At 48.0% G+C, this 15,678-nt stretch overlaps 1 protein-coding gene and 1 pseudogene across 8 annotated transcripts in view; one reads left to right on the forward strand and one right to left on the reverse strand.

Moving 5' to 3' along the window:
* Positions 1–4,698, reverse strand: part of LOC112064831 (transforming protein RhoA-like) — a 30,533-nt pseudogene extending 25,835 nt beyond the window's left edge.
* Positions 4,629–15,678, forward strand: part of ABCC1 (ATP binding cassette subfamily C member 1 (ABCC1 blood group)) — a 162,165-nt gene continuing 151,115 nt past the window's right edge. For 7 of the 8 annotated variants that reach the window (XR_003682852.2, XR_003682853.2, XR_003682854.2 and 4 more), the window contains exon 1: positions 8,664–8,865. Coding sequence is in view for 4 of the 8 variants with exons in the window: in XM_028498746.2 (XP_028354547.1) it covers positions 8,773–8,865 (93 nt within the window). In the remaining 4 variants the exon portion in view is untranslated. Of the gene's footprint in view, positions 4,745–8,663; positions 8,866–15,678 lie in introns of those variants that run through there. The other variant, XM_028498745.2, reaches the window with a different exon arrangement.

Raw genomic sequence — 15,678 nt, forward strand, 5'->3', positions numbered from 1 at the left:
CAGCGGCCATGGCTCACGGGCCCAGCCGCTCCACGGCATGTGGGATCTTCCCGGACCGGGGCACGAACCCGTGTCCCCTGCATCGGCAGGCGGACTCTCAACCACTGCGCCACCAGGGAAGCCCTTGACCATTTTTAAGTGTATAGTTCTGTGGCATTAATTATACTCATACTGTTGTCCAACTGTCCCCACCATCCGCCTCCAGAACTTATTCTTCTTCTCAGATGGAAACTCTATACCCATTAAACACTAAGTCCCCATCTCCCACCTCACCCCTGGCAACCACCATTCTACTGTCTTGTCTGTATGAACTTGACTCCTCTGGGAACTTCATATAAGTGGACGCATACAATATTTCTCCTTTTATGACTGTCTTATTTCACTTGGCATAATGTCTTCAACGTTCACCCTTGTAGCATGTGTCACAATTTCTTTCCCTTTTAAGGCTGAATAATATTCCATTACATGTATAGACGACGTTTTCTTTATCTAGTCATCTGTTGATGGACACCTGGGCTGCTTTCACTTCCTGGCTATTGTGAACAATGCTGCTATGAACATTGGTGTGGAAATATCTTTTCAAGTTCCTGCTTTTACTTCTTTTGGGGGTCTACCCAGAAATGGAATTGTTGGATCACATCCAGTAGGATTTTGTACTAAGCACGATAGGAGGCCAGGGGGCCTTTATGCAGGGGTGTTGCTTCCTTGCTTTAATAGGACTCCTCTGGTTTGCTGTGTTGAGCTCTGATTGCAGTGGGGAGGGACAGGGATAGGGAGACCAGGCAGGAGGCTGTTACAGCAGTCCAGGTGAGAGACAGCAGTAGCTGGAAGATTCCAGTATGGCTGGGGAGGCCTATATGGAGCAAGTAAATTAGATGATTACAAATAGTGAAAAGTCCTGTGAAATAAATGAACAGGAACATGGTACTCTGATTTCAGGGAAAAACAAAAAGGATCTCTCTGGCATTCTTGATATATGATTCACTCAACTCATGGTCTACCAGGGCTGCTGATGCTTGAAATCCAGATCCTGCATTTTCACCATCAATTTATTTTGTTTGTTTTCATTGAGTGGGTTTGGTCCAGGGCCCAGAGCTGCTGGGTCTGAGGGTGTTCATTACTGTACTTGATCCACAGGTGGGAAGGAAGGGGATTGGAAAGAAGGGGAGGGGAAGACTTGTGAGTCTGTGGCTGAAAAAGAAGTGCGGAGAGGGTTTGGTGGTTAAAGCAGGGCTGAGTCTCCTCTCTGCCACATCCCAGCTGTGGGATCATGGGCAAGTTATCTCATCCCTCTAACCTTCAGTTTCTTCTCCTGGAAAACGGTATCCTCATTCATTTGGTCTGTCGTCTGCTTGCTTCTCACGAAGGCAGAGATCTTTGTTTTGTTTACCGAAGTGTCTACAGCACCTACATGGTAGGCCCCAATAAATATTTTTATTTTATTTATTTATTTTCTATTTCAAATTTTCGTGTCAGGTATAACCTTTTTTTTTGGCTGCACCGTGTGGCATGTGGGATCTTAGTTCCTCGACCAGGGATCGAACCTGTGCCCCCTGCAGTGGCAGCAGAGTCCTAACCATTGGACTGCCAGGGAATTCCCTAAGGTATAACTTTTACAAAGCAAAGCATAGCAAACTTAAGTGTCCAGCTCAATAAATTTTAAAATGTGTGTGTGTGTAAACCATCTAATGACCACCAGATCAAGTTATAGAACATTTCCAGCTCTCCAGCAGGCTCTCTTGTACCTCGTCCTAATCACACTCCCTAAAGGTAACCACTATTCTGACATCAATCAACATTTATTAGTTTTTGCCTGTGCTTGAACTTCATCTAAATGGGATCATGAAAAATGTACTCTTTCATGTTTGGCTTCTTTTGCTCCTTATTATGTGTCATGAGATTTGTCCATAATGTTACATGCATTAGTAGTTTGATCCTTTTAATTTTTTTGCTGTGTCACATCACAATTTGTTCATCCTTTTGACTATTGATGGACAGTCAGGTTGTTTCTAGTTTTGGGCTATTTGAATAAAGCTGTTCTGGACATTTTTAGTAGATGTCTTTTGATGGACAAAAGCACTCCTTTCTCTGGGAAAGGAGTGGAATTGCTGTGTCACCGTGTAGTTGTATGTTTAGCTTTAGCAAAAATTGCCAAATGGTTTTCCAAAGTGGTTGAACCAATTTACACTTCCACTAACAGAGGGTGAGTTTCGGTTGTTCCGCATCTTTGCCAAGACTTGGCGTTTTCATTTCAGTCATTCTGGTGGGTGTGTAATGGTATTTCACTGGGATTTTACTTGCATTTCCCTGATGACTAATGATGTTGAGCACCTTTTCATAAAAATAAATATTTGTTGAAAGAATGGATGAATAAAGAATTTGAATAAAAATGGAAAGAAATCTGACCATCTCATACCCCGCTTAAAATCCACAAATGGCTCCCCATCACTCATGTGGCCAGGCTGAAACCCCTCCTCTAGCCAACTAGATCTTGCATGCTCTGGCCCCTCCTGATCCCTCCTGCCCCAGATGAGTCCCTTCTGCTTCTGTCTCTGATTCCTGCCACCCAGACTGTCTTCAGGTTCCTCCAGGGACTTGCTCTGTCCTGCTTCATGGTTTTCCATAAGCTGTTTTCTTCATCCCAGAACACAGCCCAGGCCTCATGAAACCAGACTCATTACTTGTATCGCAGTTCAAAAGACCCTTCCTCCAGGAAGCCTTTGCTGACTTCCACTGCCAGTAGGCCAGGACCCTTTAAAACCCTCTTACTCCCACTTTTTCTTCCTAGCTTTTATCACAGCTGTAAATACACTTTATGTGATTGTTTGATTAACCTGTTCCCCTCCCATTAAAAAAAACCACTTTAACCCCTCACCCCTGCAAGAAACCCCAACACTCTAAGCTCCATAAGAGGAGCAACTTTGTCTTGTTTCCAGCAAGACCTGGTGTACAGTAAATGCTCAGTAAGTATTTGTTAAATGTATAAATGTCAAAGCAACAGCCCAAAGAGCATTATAACCTGAAAGTAATTATCCTATAAAAACTCACTTACCCTGAGGGGAACCTGGGCCAAAAAACAAAATCACAGAAAACAATCCTATCTCCTTCCCTCCCTCACTAGGTCCATGGCAGGGCAGTGGCAGGGGGAGTGGGGCGGTCTCAAGTTCAATCACTGTTCCTGTTTTATTTGGTGCAGCTGGTGTGTGTGTGTGTGTGTGTGTGTATGTAATGGAAACCATACATCAGGCAGGGGATTAAGCAGGAAAGCTTTGACTCCCAGGCCCCAGGCCCAGCTTCTGTCACTGGCTGCCTGTATATTAAAGAGAGACAGTGGGCTTCCCTGGTGGCGCAGTGGTTGAGAGTCTGCCTGTGGATGCAGGGGACACGGGTTCGTGCCCTGGTCCGGGAAGATCCCACATGCCGTGGAGTGGTTAGGCCCGTGAGCCATAGCCGCTGAGCCTGCGCGTCCGGAGCCTGTGCTCCGCAACGGGAGAGGCCACAACAGTGAGAGGCCCACTTACTGCAAAAAAAAAAAAAAAAAAAAAAGAGACAGTATGGCAAGATGGTTAGCATTATAGAGTCCTCCCTTCCCGATCAGTCAGCTTGGATTCAAAGTTTGGTTCAGCCACTTACGGTCTACAGAATCCCTGACAAAGTACTCTGCCTCAGTGGGCCTCAGTCTACTCAACTGCAAGATGGGGATAATAATAGTACTTACCTCTTGGGGTTCTCGTGAGCATTACACAAGTTAATTCATGTTCATTGCTAACAACTCAGCCTTAGGAAGCCCCATGACTGTGAATGCTTGTTAATTATTACTGTATCTCTAGTCCTCAGTTTCTTTACCTCAAAGGTAAGGATCAATAACCTGGTTATTTCCTAAGTGCTGCAGAAAAGGTGGAGAAAATGTCAAAGCTGCTTTGCACACAGCTGTTTGGGTTGGAGATTGGAGCCTTCAGGCTATGAGTGCTCTGGAGTCAGACTGGTCATGGGTTCCGATCCCACTTTTGCCACTTGCCAGCTGTGTGACCTTGGGCAAGTCGCTTCACCTCTCTGAGCTCCAGTTTCTCCACCTGTAAAGAGCAGATTAAATAGAGTATCCACCTCCTACTGTTTCTGCGTCAGCTCTGGAGTCAGCAGGCTGGGTAAGCCCGGTGACCCTGGAGAAGTCACTCAAACCTCTCTGCCTCTTGTTTTCTTCCTTCATGAAAAGGGAGTCATAACACTGAGGGTGCAATAAGGACGCAGCTACGGTGTCTGGCACTCTCCTGGCTCACAGATTGATCAGTACACTCTATTTCCCTCGGTTATTTCTATTACTATTGCTGTCGTCGTCGTTGTTGTTACAGCAGGATTTGAAAACTGGTCGCGGGGTCTGGGCGCAAAGGTCGCGGCCGCATCTGCAGCGGCCTTCCCCGGGGCTCTTATGAGGGGGTAGGATCGGGCGCCCGAGGGTCCGGGGCCGAGCGGCCGGACCGGCGACCGTGCAGCCTCACGCCGTGGCCCAAGCGGGCTGGACGAGGTGAGCGGGGCGGGGCCGTGCGGGGCGGGGCCGCCGCATCCCCGTGACGCGCCGGCCAACCAGGAGGCGTTGCGGCCCCGGCTCCCTCCGCCGCTGCCTCCCGCCCTCGCCGCCGCCGCCGCCAGCAGCCGGGCTTGTCCGTTCGCCGCTGCCCGCCGTGCCCGAGCCGGCCGCATGGCGCTCCGCGGCTTCTGCAGCGCCGATGGCTCAGACCCCTTCTGGGTAAGTGCTCGGCGGCCGCCTGGGCCGCGTGGGGCCGGCGGCGGGGAGCGGGAGGGAGGGAGGCCGGCGGGCGGGGAAGCAGGCGGGTGGGGGGAAGCGCCGGGCAGGGCGGGCTGGGCCCGCAGCCCCGGGGACCCCTGCCGCCCCGAGCGCCGGGCTCCCCACCCTGCAGCTGGCCTGGGGGCTCCGCTCCCCATCCCGCCCGCAGCCGGCCCCGTCGGGAGTGCTGCTGATGGGGGAAAACTTGGGTGACTCGGCTCCGGGGAAGCAGGGCGTTGGGGAGGGGTTGCTTATACCCGGCTCTGGGGCTTTTGGGGAAAGGTGAGGGGCCAGAGCCTGGGAGAGGGGGCTGAAAAGAGGGGTCTTTTCCGCTCTGGGGTTCCCTTTTCGATTAAAAATAACCTGCCGGGGGAGGAGGCGCCAGAGGTGGGGGGTGTCTCGCTGCTTAAGTTCCCCCATCTCCTTTGTGGGTTGGAGCCCTCTTTTCGCTAACACCCCGTTACCGAAGGGCTGAGCTGGGGAAGGGCTCAGGCTGTGGAAAGGGGCTTCCAGCGACTGGGTTGAGGTTTTCCTCCTCCCCACTTGTTTTGCATCCACGTTAGTCGACTGTGGTTACAAATTTTTTTGTCATCTTTTACTTTCCTTTTGCTTACACTTGAGGGGAGTTTGGGGGAACAGGGGGAGAATTAGGGAAGTTTGAGGAACAGCCAGGAAAGAAGGTAGGGCTGCTCACCCCTGCTCTGACTTGCCTGACCCTGGGGTCAGGTTTGGGGTGCAGCTGAGGATGCCCAGTATCCTGGTACCAGTGGGCGTGCCATTCCACCCCTGAAACGTGAGGCTCGTCTCTGTGGGGACCCCCACCTCCAGGTTTCTTCTGAATGTCCATTGCTGAGCCTGCTGAGTCTTCGGAGTCCATTCTCTGTGGTTTAATCCCCAGTGTCTTGGGCTTTAGTTTCCCAGCAATTATTTGCCTCTTTGTTACAGGAAGCACTCTTGTGTCCCACCATCTTGATTATTGGTAAACACGGAAAGCAGTTCTGGACAGGATAGTTTTCCCACTTTTGTTTAGGAATCAGGAGAGGGAAACACCCTTGGTTCTTTGGAGCCAGTGATTAGCATCCAAAAATACCTTCTTGTTCTGTTTTGTGGTCCTCTCCTTGCAGGCTGCATTTGGAGTGTTGAAAAGTCATCCTTGAGGGCCCCGTGGGAAAGGCTTTATTTTGGGGAGGTATCACTTGGTAGAATAACAAAACACTTCTGGGTATGTCTCACATTTTCAGTCCAGTGGGATCAGAGATTTACTCTGGGGCTGGAAATAGTCCAGAGCTTTGCACTCACGGTCCAGGACTAATTGGAGAGCAGACTTACTTGCAAAGTAGGGTTGTACTTAGCAGAGAGAGGAAAATCTGAGGAGTCCTTGCTCCCCGTACCTGGTGTAACAACAGCAAGATGATTTCTGCAAGAATCAGATGGGGATCTGGTCTAGTGTTGGCTGTGAATACTGGAGTATTTCCTTGTTTATTTTCTTCTCATAAATTACAGAGGGGAAAAAATAGGCGACCGTAAATTAGATTCTGCACCAGGGTGTATTTTATTGATGGCAACTGGCAGTTGATGTCTAGTCAGGTTTTCCAAAGTCGACTGGGTTTGGGGGTGTCCTCCGTTTATTTAGCTGAAGAAGCTCATCCGGGGAAACAGTTGTGTTTTTTCTCCTGCAAGGACTTTTACTACAGAAGTTGCCGGGTGGTTGACTTTCCCTTCTGCCAGGCCCTGCATCTTTCCCCAGTCTTTGGCCTTGCAGACTTTCCTCTGCGCTTCCTCCCTCTGGATTTCTGGACTTGCTGGATGTCCCAGTTTCTGGAGGTGCCCTGGAACCAGAGTTTGAGAGTAGGCAGCTGGGGCATGAGAACTTCCAGGTAGCAGGAGAAACCAAATGTAATTGAAAGCAGTGACTTCTGTGTTTTCCAGGGCACACACTCAAGGCCAGGAGAGACTGTGTGACCTTGGGCAAGCCAGTGTGCCTCTCTGTGCCTCAGTTTCCTCATCTGTAAAGTGGGGGTGGGGGCCCCCAAAGTCTCAACCTCCTGCGGTTGTTTTGAAGAGTAAATGAGTCCATCTGTGCAAGTGGCTCAGCCTGTGCCCTGCACAGAGTTAAGCAGTAGTTATTGTTATTCTTTCCAAAGATGAAGTTGTGTGTTTCGAGTTGCTTGTCCTTCCTTTGGACTCACTTTTTCTTCACCTGGGGCATGGGATTGGGCCACCCACCCAGTCATGCCTGCCTCCTCCCTTGACCAAGGTCATGTGTTTAGAAATCAAGGCGATCTAGCCCACCTGAGACTCTAGTCAGAGCTTTGTTCCTGGGCCAGTGCCTGCCTCTGAGCCCCAGGAAATGGCCAGAAAAACCAGCACGTGGAAATAGCCCGTGGTGAGTGTTTGGCTGACTTCCCACCTTCACCCAGGCAAATGCTCTGGGATGGATAAAGAGGAACTTGGTTATCTAAATGGAAAATAGCGGCTGAGTTCCCCAGCGCTGGGTTTGCCTTTGTTTTTTTTTTTTTTTTTTTTTTTTGAGGGTGGTTGTAGGGGGGCGGGTAGGAAGGACTGTTTTGTGGCTGATGTTTAAGTGATGGTTGAGAAAATGGGCACGGGCCTCCCCTTGCGAGTTAATTAAAAAAAAATTTGTTTATTAATGTGTTGCACATCCAGTGTAGAAAAATCAGAAAATGTCGAAAAGTAAGCGACAAGTCAGTAAACAGTGGAGTATGGCAGCTCCGAGCAGTGCTCACAACCCTGGGGTTCAAATCCTGGCTCTGCAGCTTGGACGAGTTACTTCCCCCTCCATGCCTCAGTTTCCCCATGTGTATGATGAGGATGGTAACACGGTACCAAGAGAATCCTTGGCAGGTGCTTAGAATGTTGCTGCTTGGTATACAGTTAGCACTTAGTACATGTGAGCGGTGCAGCAACTGGAATTTATTCTAGTTAATTTTTGCCGCTGTACCTGCTGCTGCTGGGGATGAACAGAAGTGGCGGATCTGTGTCATGGTTCATGGAGTCCTGCTAGTATTTGGTCCTGGTGCTGATACTTTGCCACGGAGCTGCCCTGAACCATCTTCCACCTGAGTAACCCCCTGAATATTCAATTTATCTGCTAAAGGGTGGGAGAAAAGGAGTATTTTAGAAACCATTTGAAATTCTTCTTGGGGTAAGGTCTGACCTTGAGGTCAGTCTAATTCCTGGCGTATTAGCTCCCTTAGGCTTTACAACAATGTAGAATGAGCGGATTTATTTTTCCCCCATTCTTCAGATTTTCTATGGGTTTTTAGATGCATCACTGTGCCTTCCTGTACCTTCCTCTCCGCCCCTCCTTCCAGTGTCCTCTCTCCCTTGCGGATTAGAGCCAGAGGGCCCCTGGAACTGATGGGGTCTTCCCCTCTGTCCACCCCACTTCACGCATGTTGAATCCGAGGCCCAGAATGGCAGCGTGACAAGGCGGATGGCTTTGGGAGGAGAAAAGCCATTTGAGAGGCTAGGGCAGGACAAGGGCAGGGCAAGGGCTAGTTCAGGGTTCCTGGGTTCCCCTCCAGCCTTGCAGAACAAAGCCCCAGCGACCCAACAACAAGGAGAAGTGATCTTCTCCTAGCTGGACCGGCTCTGTGATAGTCTTGGAGGAGCCTCACGTTGGGAACGCAGTGGTGGATGGAAAATCTCTCTTTGCATTCGTGTTCTCAACTTTTTGGAACTAACGTCTCCACCTGGGTGTCTCATGGGTGGCCCCAGTTTACCGCGTCCCACATGGAACTTTGAGCCCCCTCACCCCAGCCCTCCCCATCTCAGTTGATGGCAGCCCTGTCCCCAGAGGCTCAGGCCCAAACCCTGCGTCATCCCTGACTCCCCACTTTTGCCTCCCATTGCACAGCTGATGTGTCAGCAAATCCTGTTGCCTGTTCCTTCAGAATGCCTGCTTCTCACTGCCTCTCCAGCTACTGCTCCGGCCAGAGCCACCACGGGCTCAATCCTGCCTTTGGATGTTCCCGCCTCAGTGCGTTCCCTGCTGCCCTCCTTGGCCCCTACAGTCTGGTCTCAACCCCGCAGCCAGAGGGCTCCTGTTAAAGACAGAGGTCAGACCCTCTCCCCCTTCTGCTCAAGACCCTGCAGCGACGCCCCACTTCCCTCAGGGAAAAAGCCAGAGGGCTTAGAGAGGCTTACAAGGCCTGACAGCATCTGGTCCCCTCACCTCTCTGACCACATCACCTGGTACTTTCTGTCTCCCTCACACTGCCTCAGGGCCTTTGCAATTGCTGTTTCCCCTGCCCAGAATGCTCCTGCACCTTCAAATCCTTGTTCAGATGTCACCCCAGACAGCCTTTCCCTGACTCCCTGCCGCTTCCTTGTATTCCCAGTGCTTCTGGCTCCTCCCCACCCCCCCACCCCAACCCAGTACGTGCTGCCATCGACACCAAATCTTTTACTTATTTATTTTGTTTACTCCCTGTAAACGCTCACCAAAAGGTCAACTTCACAGGGGCAGGGGGTTTGCCTATGCTGTGTAATCCCAGCACCTGGAACAGTGCCTGGAACATAGTAGGTGCTCAGTAAATATTTATTGAAGGAATGAATGACATGAAGCTTTGGAGTGGCTTGTGAGCTGGGTCGAAACCTCTTTCCAGAGCCCTCTAAGGATGAAATAGTCCCTTACCTGTTTGGAATGGATTCTCAGGTAGAACAAGCCTTCCAGCTTCCACATCCAACTGCTTATATTTTGTCTTGCAAAGGTCAGAACTGAGTCTGGTCTGTCTCTTTTTCCAGGACTCAGAACCTGGCACACTGTAGGCGCAATTAACATTTGAATTTGAGTGTCTGAGGTACAAGTTCCTTGGGGGGAGTTCGATCTAGCCCCCTAGTGTGCTGCTTTGGCTTTATTTTAATGTTGAATTACTGTGATTGCTAATATGTACAGTTGGGAAGAATTCACAGAAAAATCTGCATTTCTGACTTTTGAAAAATCGGAAGATCTGATTGCACGAGGGCCCACGTTTGTACGTGGTGGTGGTCAGCTGGGGCTGCCCCCTCCAGAACAGGCCTGCTGGCCCCGGATTGCCCCAGTCCCCGCTCCTCCTTATTGCAGCTTTAATTCGTAGGCCCGGTGTCCGTTGCCTTTTTTTCTTCGTGCTTTCTTACCTGGTCTGCTTCCCTCACTGATGGACCCCACCTGGCACCCATAGGCATTTGAGTCTGCATCTCCTGCTTTGAAGCCCAGCCTTTTGGTGAGGTGACTGGGGCCGCTCTGGCTCACTGGTTTGGTGCTGCTCTAGCTTGGTCATGTTGGCAGGAGGGGGATGGATAAACAAATTATCAATGCCTGGGGAATTTGAAGCAAGCATCTAGTTTGTGATGTTGACTCCAGATTTTCACTGTGGGATAAGGTCTAGATTTCATCAGATCTTAATGGTCAGTAAAACTCTAGCCCATAAAAACTTACCTGAACGTTTTGCCAAAAGAAATAAAGGGCTGATGAAATAGATTGAGATAATGACAAGGACTTGAACATCCTGAGGCGAGTGTTTCCCCCAAGCTGGCATGGTAACTGAGACAGCGTCTCTTCCGGTGGAGCTGTGGAACCCCTGCTTCCCTCTTGAAGGCCGAGCAGTGAGGAAGTCAGCGTCGGGGAGGGGTGGTAGGTGTGGAGCAGTTTCTCATCCTGGGCACTCTTGACCTTTTGGGCCAGATAACTCCGTGGTGGGTCTGCCCTGTGCGCTGTGGGCTGTTTGGCAGCATCCCTGGCCTCTATCCACTAAATGCCAGTAGCACCTCCCCGCTGTGTGACAACAAAAATGTCTTCAGACGTTGTCAGACGTCCCCTGGGTGGCCAAGTCCCACAGCTGTTGGTGGGGAGGAATCCGGAGAAGAAATCTGGGGCAAGACTTTTGCCTCACCCCTCCTGCGTTTCTTTAAGTTTTTAGGCTGTTGAACATCTCACGTAATTGGCTTATTGGGGTTGCTGTGGAGAAGCTTGATGAGATGTTAAGGAGGTTAAACTCCAATTAGCTAGAGAAGCGATTGCAGCCGTTTCCATGCTGTTTGCTGCTTTCCACCCAGGGCTTTTTCCCCGAATCCATTTGGGTTGGGAGTGGGGTTTCTGACGGCTCAGTGCCAGGGTGAAGTGCTGGTCCTTAGAGGTCAGCTTTGAAGCGCTGCTCCTTTATCTTAAACTGCCCCAGGATAGGTGGACAATTACAAAGTCGAGATTCTACTTAAGTTTCCCCTTGGTTTAATTGTGGGGTTTCATTTCCTGGAGGAGGTTGCCAAGTTCTGGAAAATGGGTTCTAGATGACCCGGGGAGGGTGGCATCCGGTACCCTCAGGGAATAATTCAGGTTTTATGAGAATTTTTCCTTCCCTCTCAGTGAGTTGTCTCTCTGAGAACCTCCCTTTACCTTCTATTGGCCTCTTGGGTAACTATTGATACTTGCTTGGGGATGCCTTCCTCTCTGGAGAGCAGTTATCAAGTGCCTGCGTTTCCCCAGCACGGACAACTTGAGAGTGGTTTTTACAACACTGGATTCGTTCTCCTGTTCTTCCCGCAACCTTTTCTCACTCGTTCATTTATTCAGTCTTTTATTATTAATTGAGCACCTACTGTGTGCTGACACTGTTCTAGACGCTGGGAATACAGCCATGAACAAGGCAGACGGGGCCCATGTTCTCATGGAGCTTACGTCGGAGATGACCAAAATGATTTTGGGTGGCGGCAAGTGCCGCAAAGATGTGAACAGGGGTGCAGGCTATGATAGGGGCATGTCCAGGGAAGGCTTTTTGGAGGAGGTGACATTTGACCTTTGACCTGAATGGCAAAGCTGGCCGTGCAAGGGCTGGGGGAAGGGAGTCTCAGATAGAGGGAACAGCAAATGCAAAAGACCCTGAGGTGCAGAGCCCGTCTCATGAAAATCTTGCCTGGAGCATTCTGCAAAAATCCATAAAGCACTAATAAAATGGCTTGTGGTAATAATAAGGGCTTGGAAATTCCAAGGAAGAAGCTCACTGCAGCTTGCCGAGGAGATGGAGCATTACTTGCTCCCCGATAGTCATGGGCTTTTGATCCATTTAGGTTTGAATGAGTCTTAGGTTTATATTTTTCAATGAGTTTCATCTGTTTCAGAACCTTAGCTGCGCCGTTCAGGGTCAGATCAAGTTGGGATTCCCCACTTGATTCCCCTCCAAAGCCTTTTCAGGACCCATTAAGATGATGAGGTGCTTTTCTTGCATGATTAAGATGACTTTCTATAGATTGCTAGAAAACTCTTCTTTTAAAACTAGATGTTGAGATCAGCTCAGTGCTTTGTGACCACCTAGAGGGGTGGGATAGGGGGAGGGTGGGAGGGAGATGCAAGAGGGAGGAGATAAGGGGATATATGTATACATATAGCTGATTCACTTTGTTATAAAGCAGAAACTAACACACCATTGTAAAGCAATTATACTGCAGTAAAGATGTTAAAAACAAAACAAGACTAGATGTTTAATTGGCCTGGAAGATCTTGCAGGGTAACTTTTTTGATTGTGCTATTACTTTCAAAAAATTATCTTTTTAAAAACGTTATAACTTAAAAAAAAAGTTATAAAAATCCCAGAATAAAACTATATTCTACAAGAATATAAAGGGAAAGTAAAAGTTTCAGTACTTCCTCTCCCTGTGCTCTGTTTGCAGAAGTCGCCATTCATGGTAGTTTCTTGGCTGTCCTTCTAGAAAATTTCGAGCGTATGCAAATATGTATGAAGGGTGAGTGGGTGGGGAGAGATTGAAAATGAGTATCTTTTTTTCCTCCCCAAATAGTTTCATATTCTAAATAATGTTCTGTATCTGGCTCCTTTCACTAAGAAACCAGTGTTGATTTTCTTTACATGTTACGTCCATGCAAATTGAAAGAAAAAGGGAATAATACTTTACAAGCCACATTTTCTTCTGTTAGGGACTGTGCTGTGTATTCACCCAGTCCTCCCTCGGTTGCTGTCAGGGTCCTTGGTTCCAGTTTTCAGTGTGATGAACGGTGCTGCCACGAGCACTCATCTTGGTACTGTATGCAAATAGATGTAAATGACAAAGCAGAGTAAATCCCTACCTCCCCAGAAATTGCTGGGCTGGGGGATATGTGCATTTTGAAATCTGACAGTTCTAATTGTCAGGTGGAGCTGTAGTTTATACTCCCACTAATGGACTCACCAACATTTATTAAGCACCTGCTATGTTTGTGGCATTTGAGAGCATTGATCAGGCTGGGAATTAACCAGGCTCATGTTGCTTCCCTGTGTATGAGAGGCTTTTGCCCAGCAGAGTTAAACCTTACGTTCCAGTGGATTTGGTCCAGAGAATGATTGGTTTTGTTCTAATTTTAAAAAGATATGTTTAAATTTTTAATGTTCTTTGACGTCTTTGTTGTTTAAAAAGTACTTTTACATCAACAATTTAACAACAGGTAAAAGTTTTACTCATAATCTAATGCTAATACATGCTAATACAACTAATACATGTGAATACAACTAATGCATGCTAATACAACTAATGCATGCTAATACAACTAATACATGCTAATACAAGCTAATACAACTTGGATTTAATTTTTACATGTACACTTTCTAGTTTAATTGTAGAGTTTTTTTGTTCCCAAAGTGATACTCCTTGTGAGAAAACAACAGAGATATTTAAATAAAGCGTTAACTCTCTCTCTAATCAATAACCAAGCTATACTTCCTGTCCTTTCACTGTAATCATGGAAATGTTTATAAACATAAATAATATGCTTAAAAATAAAATGGGTTATGTCATAATCATCACTTTTTATTTTTGCTTAACATATGATACATGGCAATACATAGAATCTCACTAGTAATTCCTTAGTGAATTGTATAATATAGATTTGCTATAATTAATTCAGCCATTTCCCAGCTAATAACATTGCTTGTGTTATTCCCCATTTTTTGTTTCTGTAAACAATGCTCCAGTGAACATTCTTGTACATGGGTTAAAATTATGTAAATTTTAATTTTTAAAGGGTATTGGCTGGTTATTTTCCAGAAAAGTTGTAGCAAGTCCATTCCTAGTGACAGGGACGGAGAATTCCCATTTCTCTGCATCCTTCCTGGCACTGGACATGGCCGAATTCTGTTAATTTGATGGACAAAAAAGATATCTTTTTTCACCCACGTTTCCCTTAGAAGTTAGAAGCTGAGCATCCTACAACATAATTCCCTGGTGATTTGCGTGTTCTTTTCTGTGCATGTCTTTCTTTCAGTGTCCTTTTTGTACATCTTTACTCTGGTTTGCTTTTTCTTGTTAATTTGCGGGGCCTCTCAGCATATTGGGAATCTTGCCCCTTTGTTTATCATGTGTGTTGCACATATTTTTCCATTGGCCATTGTTTGTTGGTGTGTTAACATCCGATTCTTGTCCAGATTTTTATGTGGTTTTGCAGGTTGCACTTGTAGAGTGTGTACTATTTTCTATCCCACATTTTCATTTATTCTTGTAAGAATTTTCCCATGTTCCTGCAGAGCTTTTGTAATTATACCTTTAAATGTCCAAGCAGTAGTTCCTAGTATTGGTAGACTGTAATTTATATAATTATTGCCTGTGGTTTGACATTTAGGTTGCTGTTTCCCCCCTTCTTTTTTTTTTTTCTTTCACAGAGAACATTGTAATGAATATCATATGGGTAGTGCCTGTTGACTTACTTTCTTAGAACATACTCTTAGGAGTGGAGTGAATATCTCAAATCATCGCAAAGGTTTTGTCCTATCTACAGCCTGGCTTGTGTTTAAAAAAGTGGTGCGGGCTTCCCTGGTGGCGCGGTGGTTGAGGGTCCGCCTGCCGATGCAGGGGATATGGGTTCGTGCCCCGGTCTGGGAGGATCCCGCGTGCCGCGGAGCGGTGGGCCCGTGGGCCATGGCCGCTGGGCCTGCGCGTCCGGAGCCTGTGCTCCGCGGCGGGAGAGGCCACAGCGGTGAGAGGCCCGCGTACTGCAAGAAAAAATAAAAATAAATAAAAAAGTGGTGGCTCAATTCTAGCAGGGTCTCTCTAAGGGTGCCCATCATTACTGTTGTTGTTTTCATGATTGTTAATAGCAGATGACAGGTGCATATTAATGGCAGTGCCTTCTGCAGTCCCTCTAATCAGCTTTGTAACGCTGGAGACCAGTGGCCCAGGGGAAAGCTGGAGCTGCAGGGTGCTGGGGAAGGTGACCTGGTAGTTATAATTTAGATTATCCAGGAGCCCTATGATAAGGCTTCTTCCTCAAAAACAGTTTCACTCACTCAGGGTCGAGGAGAAAAGACATGTGGTAGTTTAGTCTCTGAGGGCTGCAGTTGTAGTGTAATGGAGCTCTCCCTTCTTTTACTTTTGTCCACTGAGATCCTTGTGGTCTAGGTGGACCACTTCACACTTGGTGCTGGGGTCAGGGCTGGCCCACTTCCATCTCATTTGCATATTTGGTGGGGAGGGGTTGGAGAAATGGCCCACCCCCTCATCAGACCCTCTTTATTCCCAAAGAGGATATTAGTTGGGGGTGGGGGTGGGGCCAAGCATTGGCAGCTGAAGGCACGGGGATACTTGGCCTAGGAGAAGGTGTAGCTCCAAAGAAAGCCAGGGACATATATGGCTGGGGTCACGAGGCCAGGTTCAGGGGCCTGGGTGCGAAAATCGGTCCTGCCAGTTCCCAGTGTGTGACCTTGGGCCAGTCACTTCACTTCTGGGAGCCTCAGTGTCCTCATCTGTAAAGTGGGGATCATGATCATGCCGTGTATCTCACAGAGTTGGAAAGAAAAGAGGCAAGATATAGAGGATGCTTAGCTAAGCGTGGCAGGCACTCCCTGTGGTTCTGCAGGAGGCTGGACAGGAGGGGACAGTGATGGACATTTGGGGTCGGTGGAGTGGGGATTTCT

This window comes from Physeter macrocephalus, chromosome 14 (genome assembly GCF_002837175.3).
Source record: "Physeter macrocephalus isolate SW-GA chromosome 14, ASM283717v5, whole genome shotgun sequence".
NCBI classification, from domain to species: Eukaryota; Metazoa; Chordata; class Mammalia; order Artiodactyla; family Physeteridae; genus Physeter; species Physeter macrocephalus.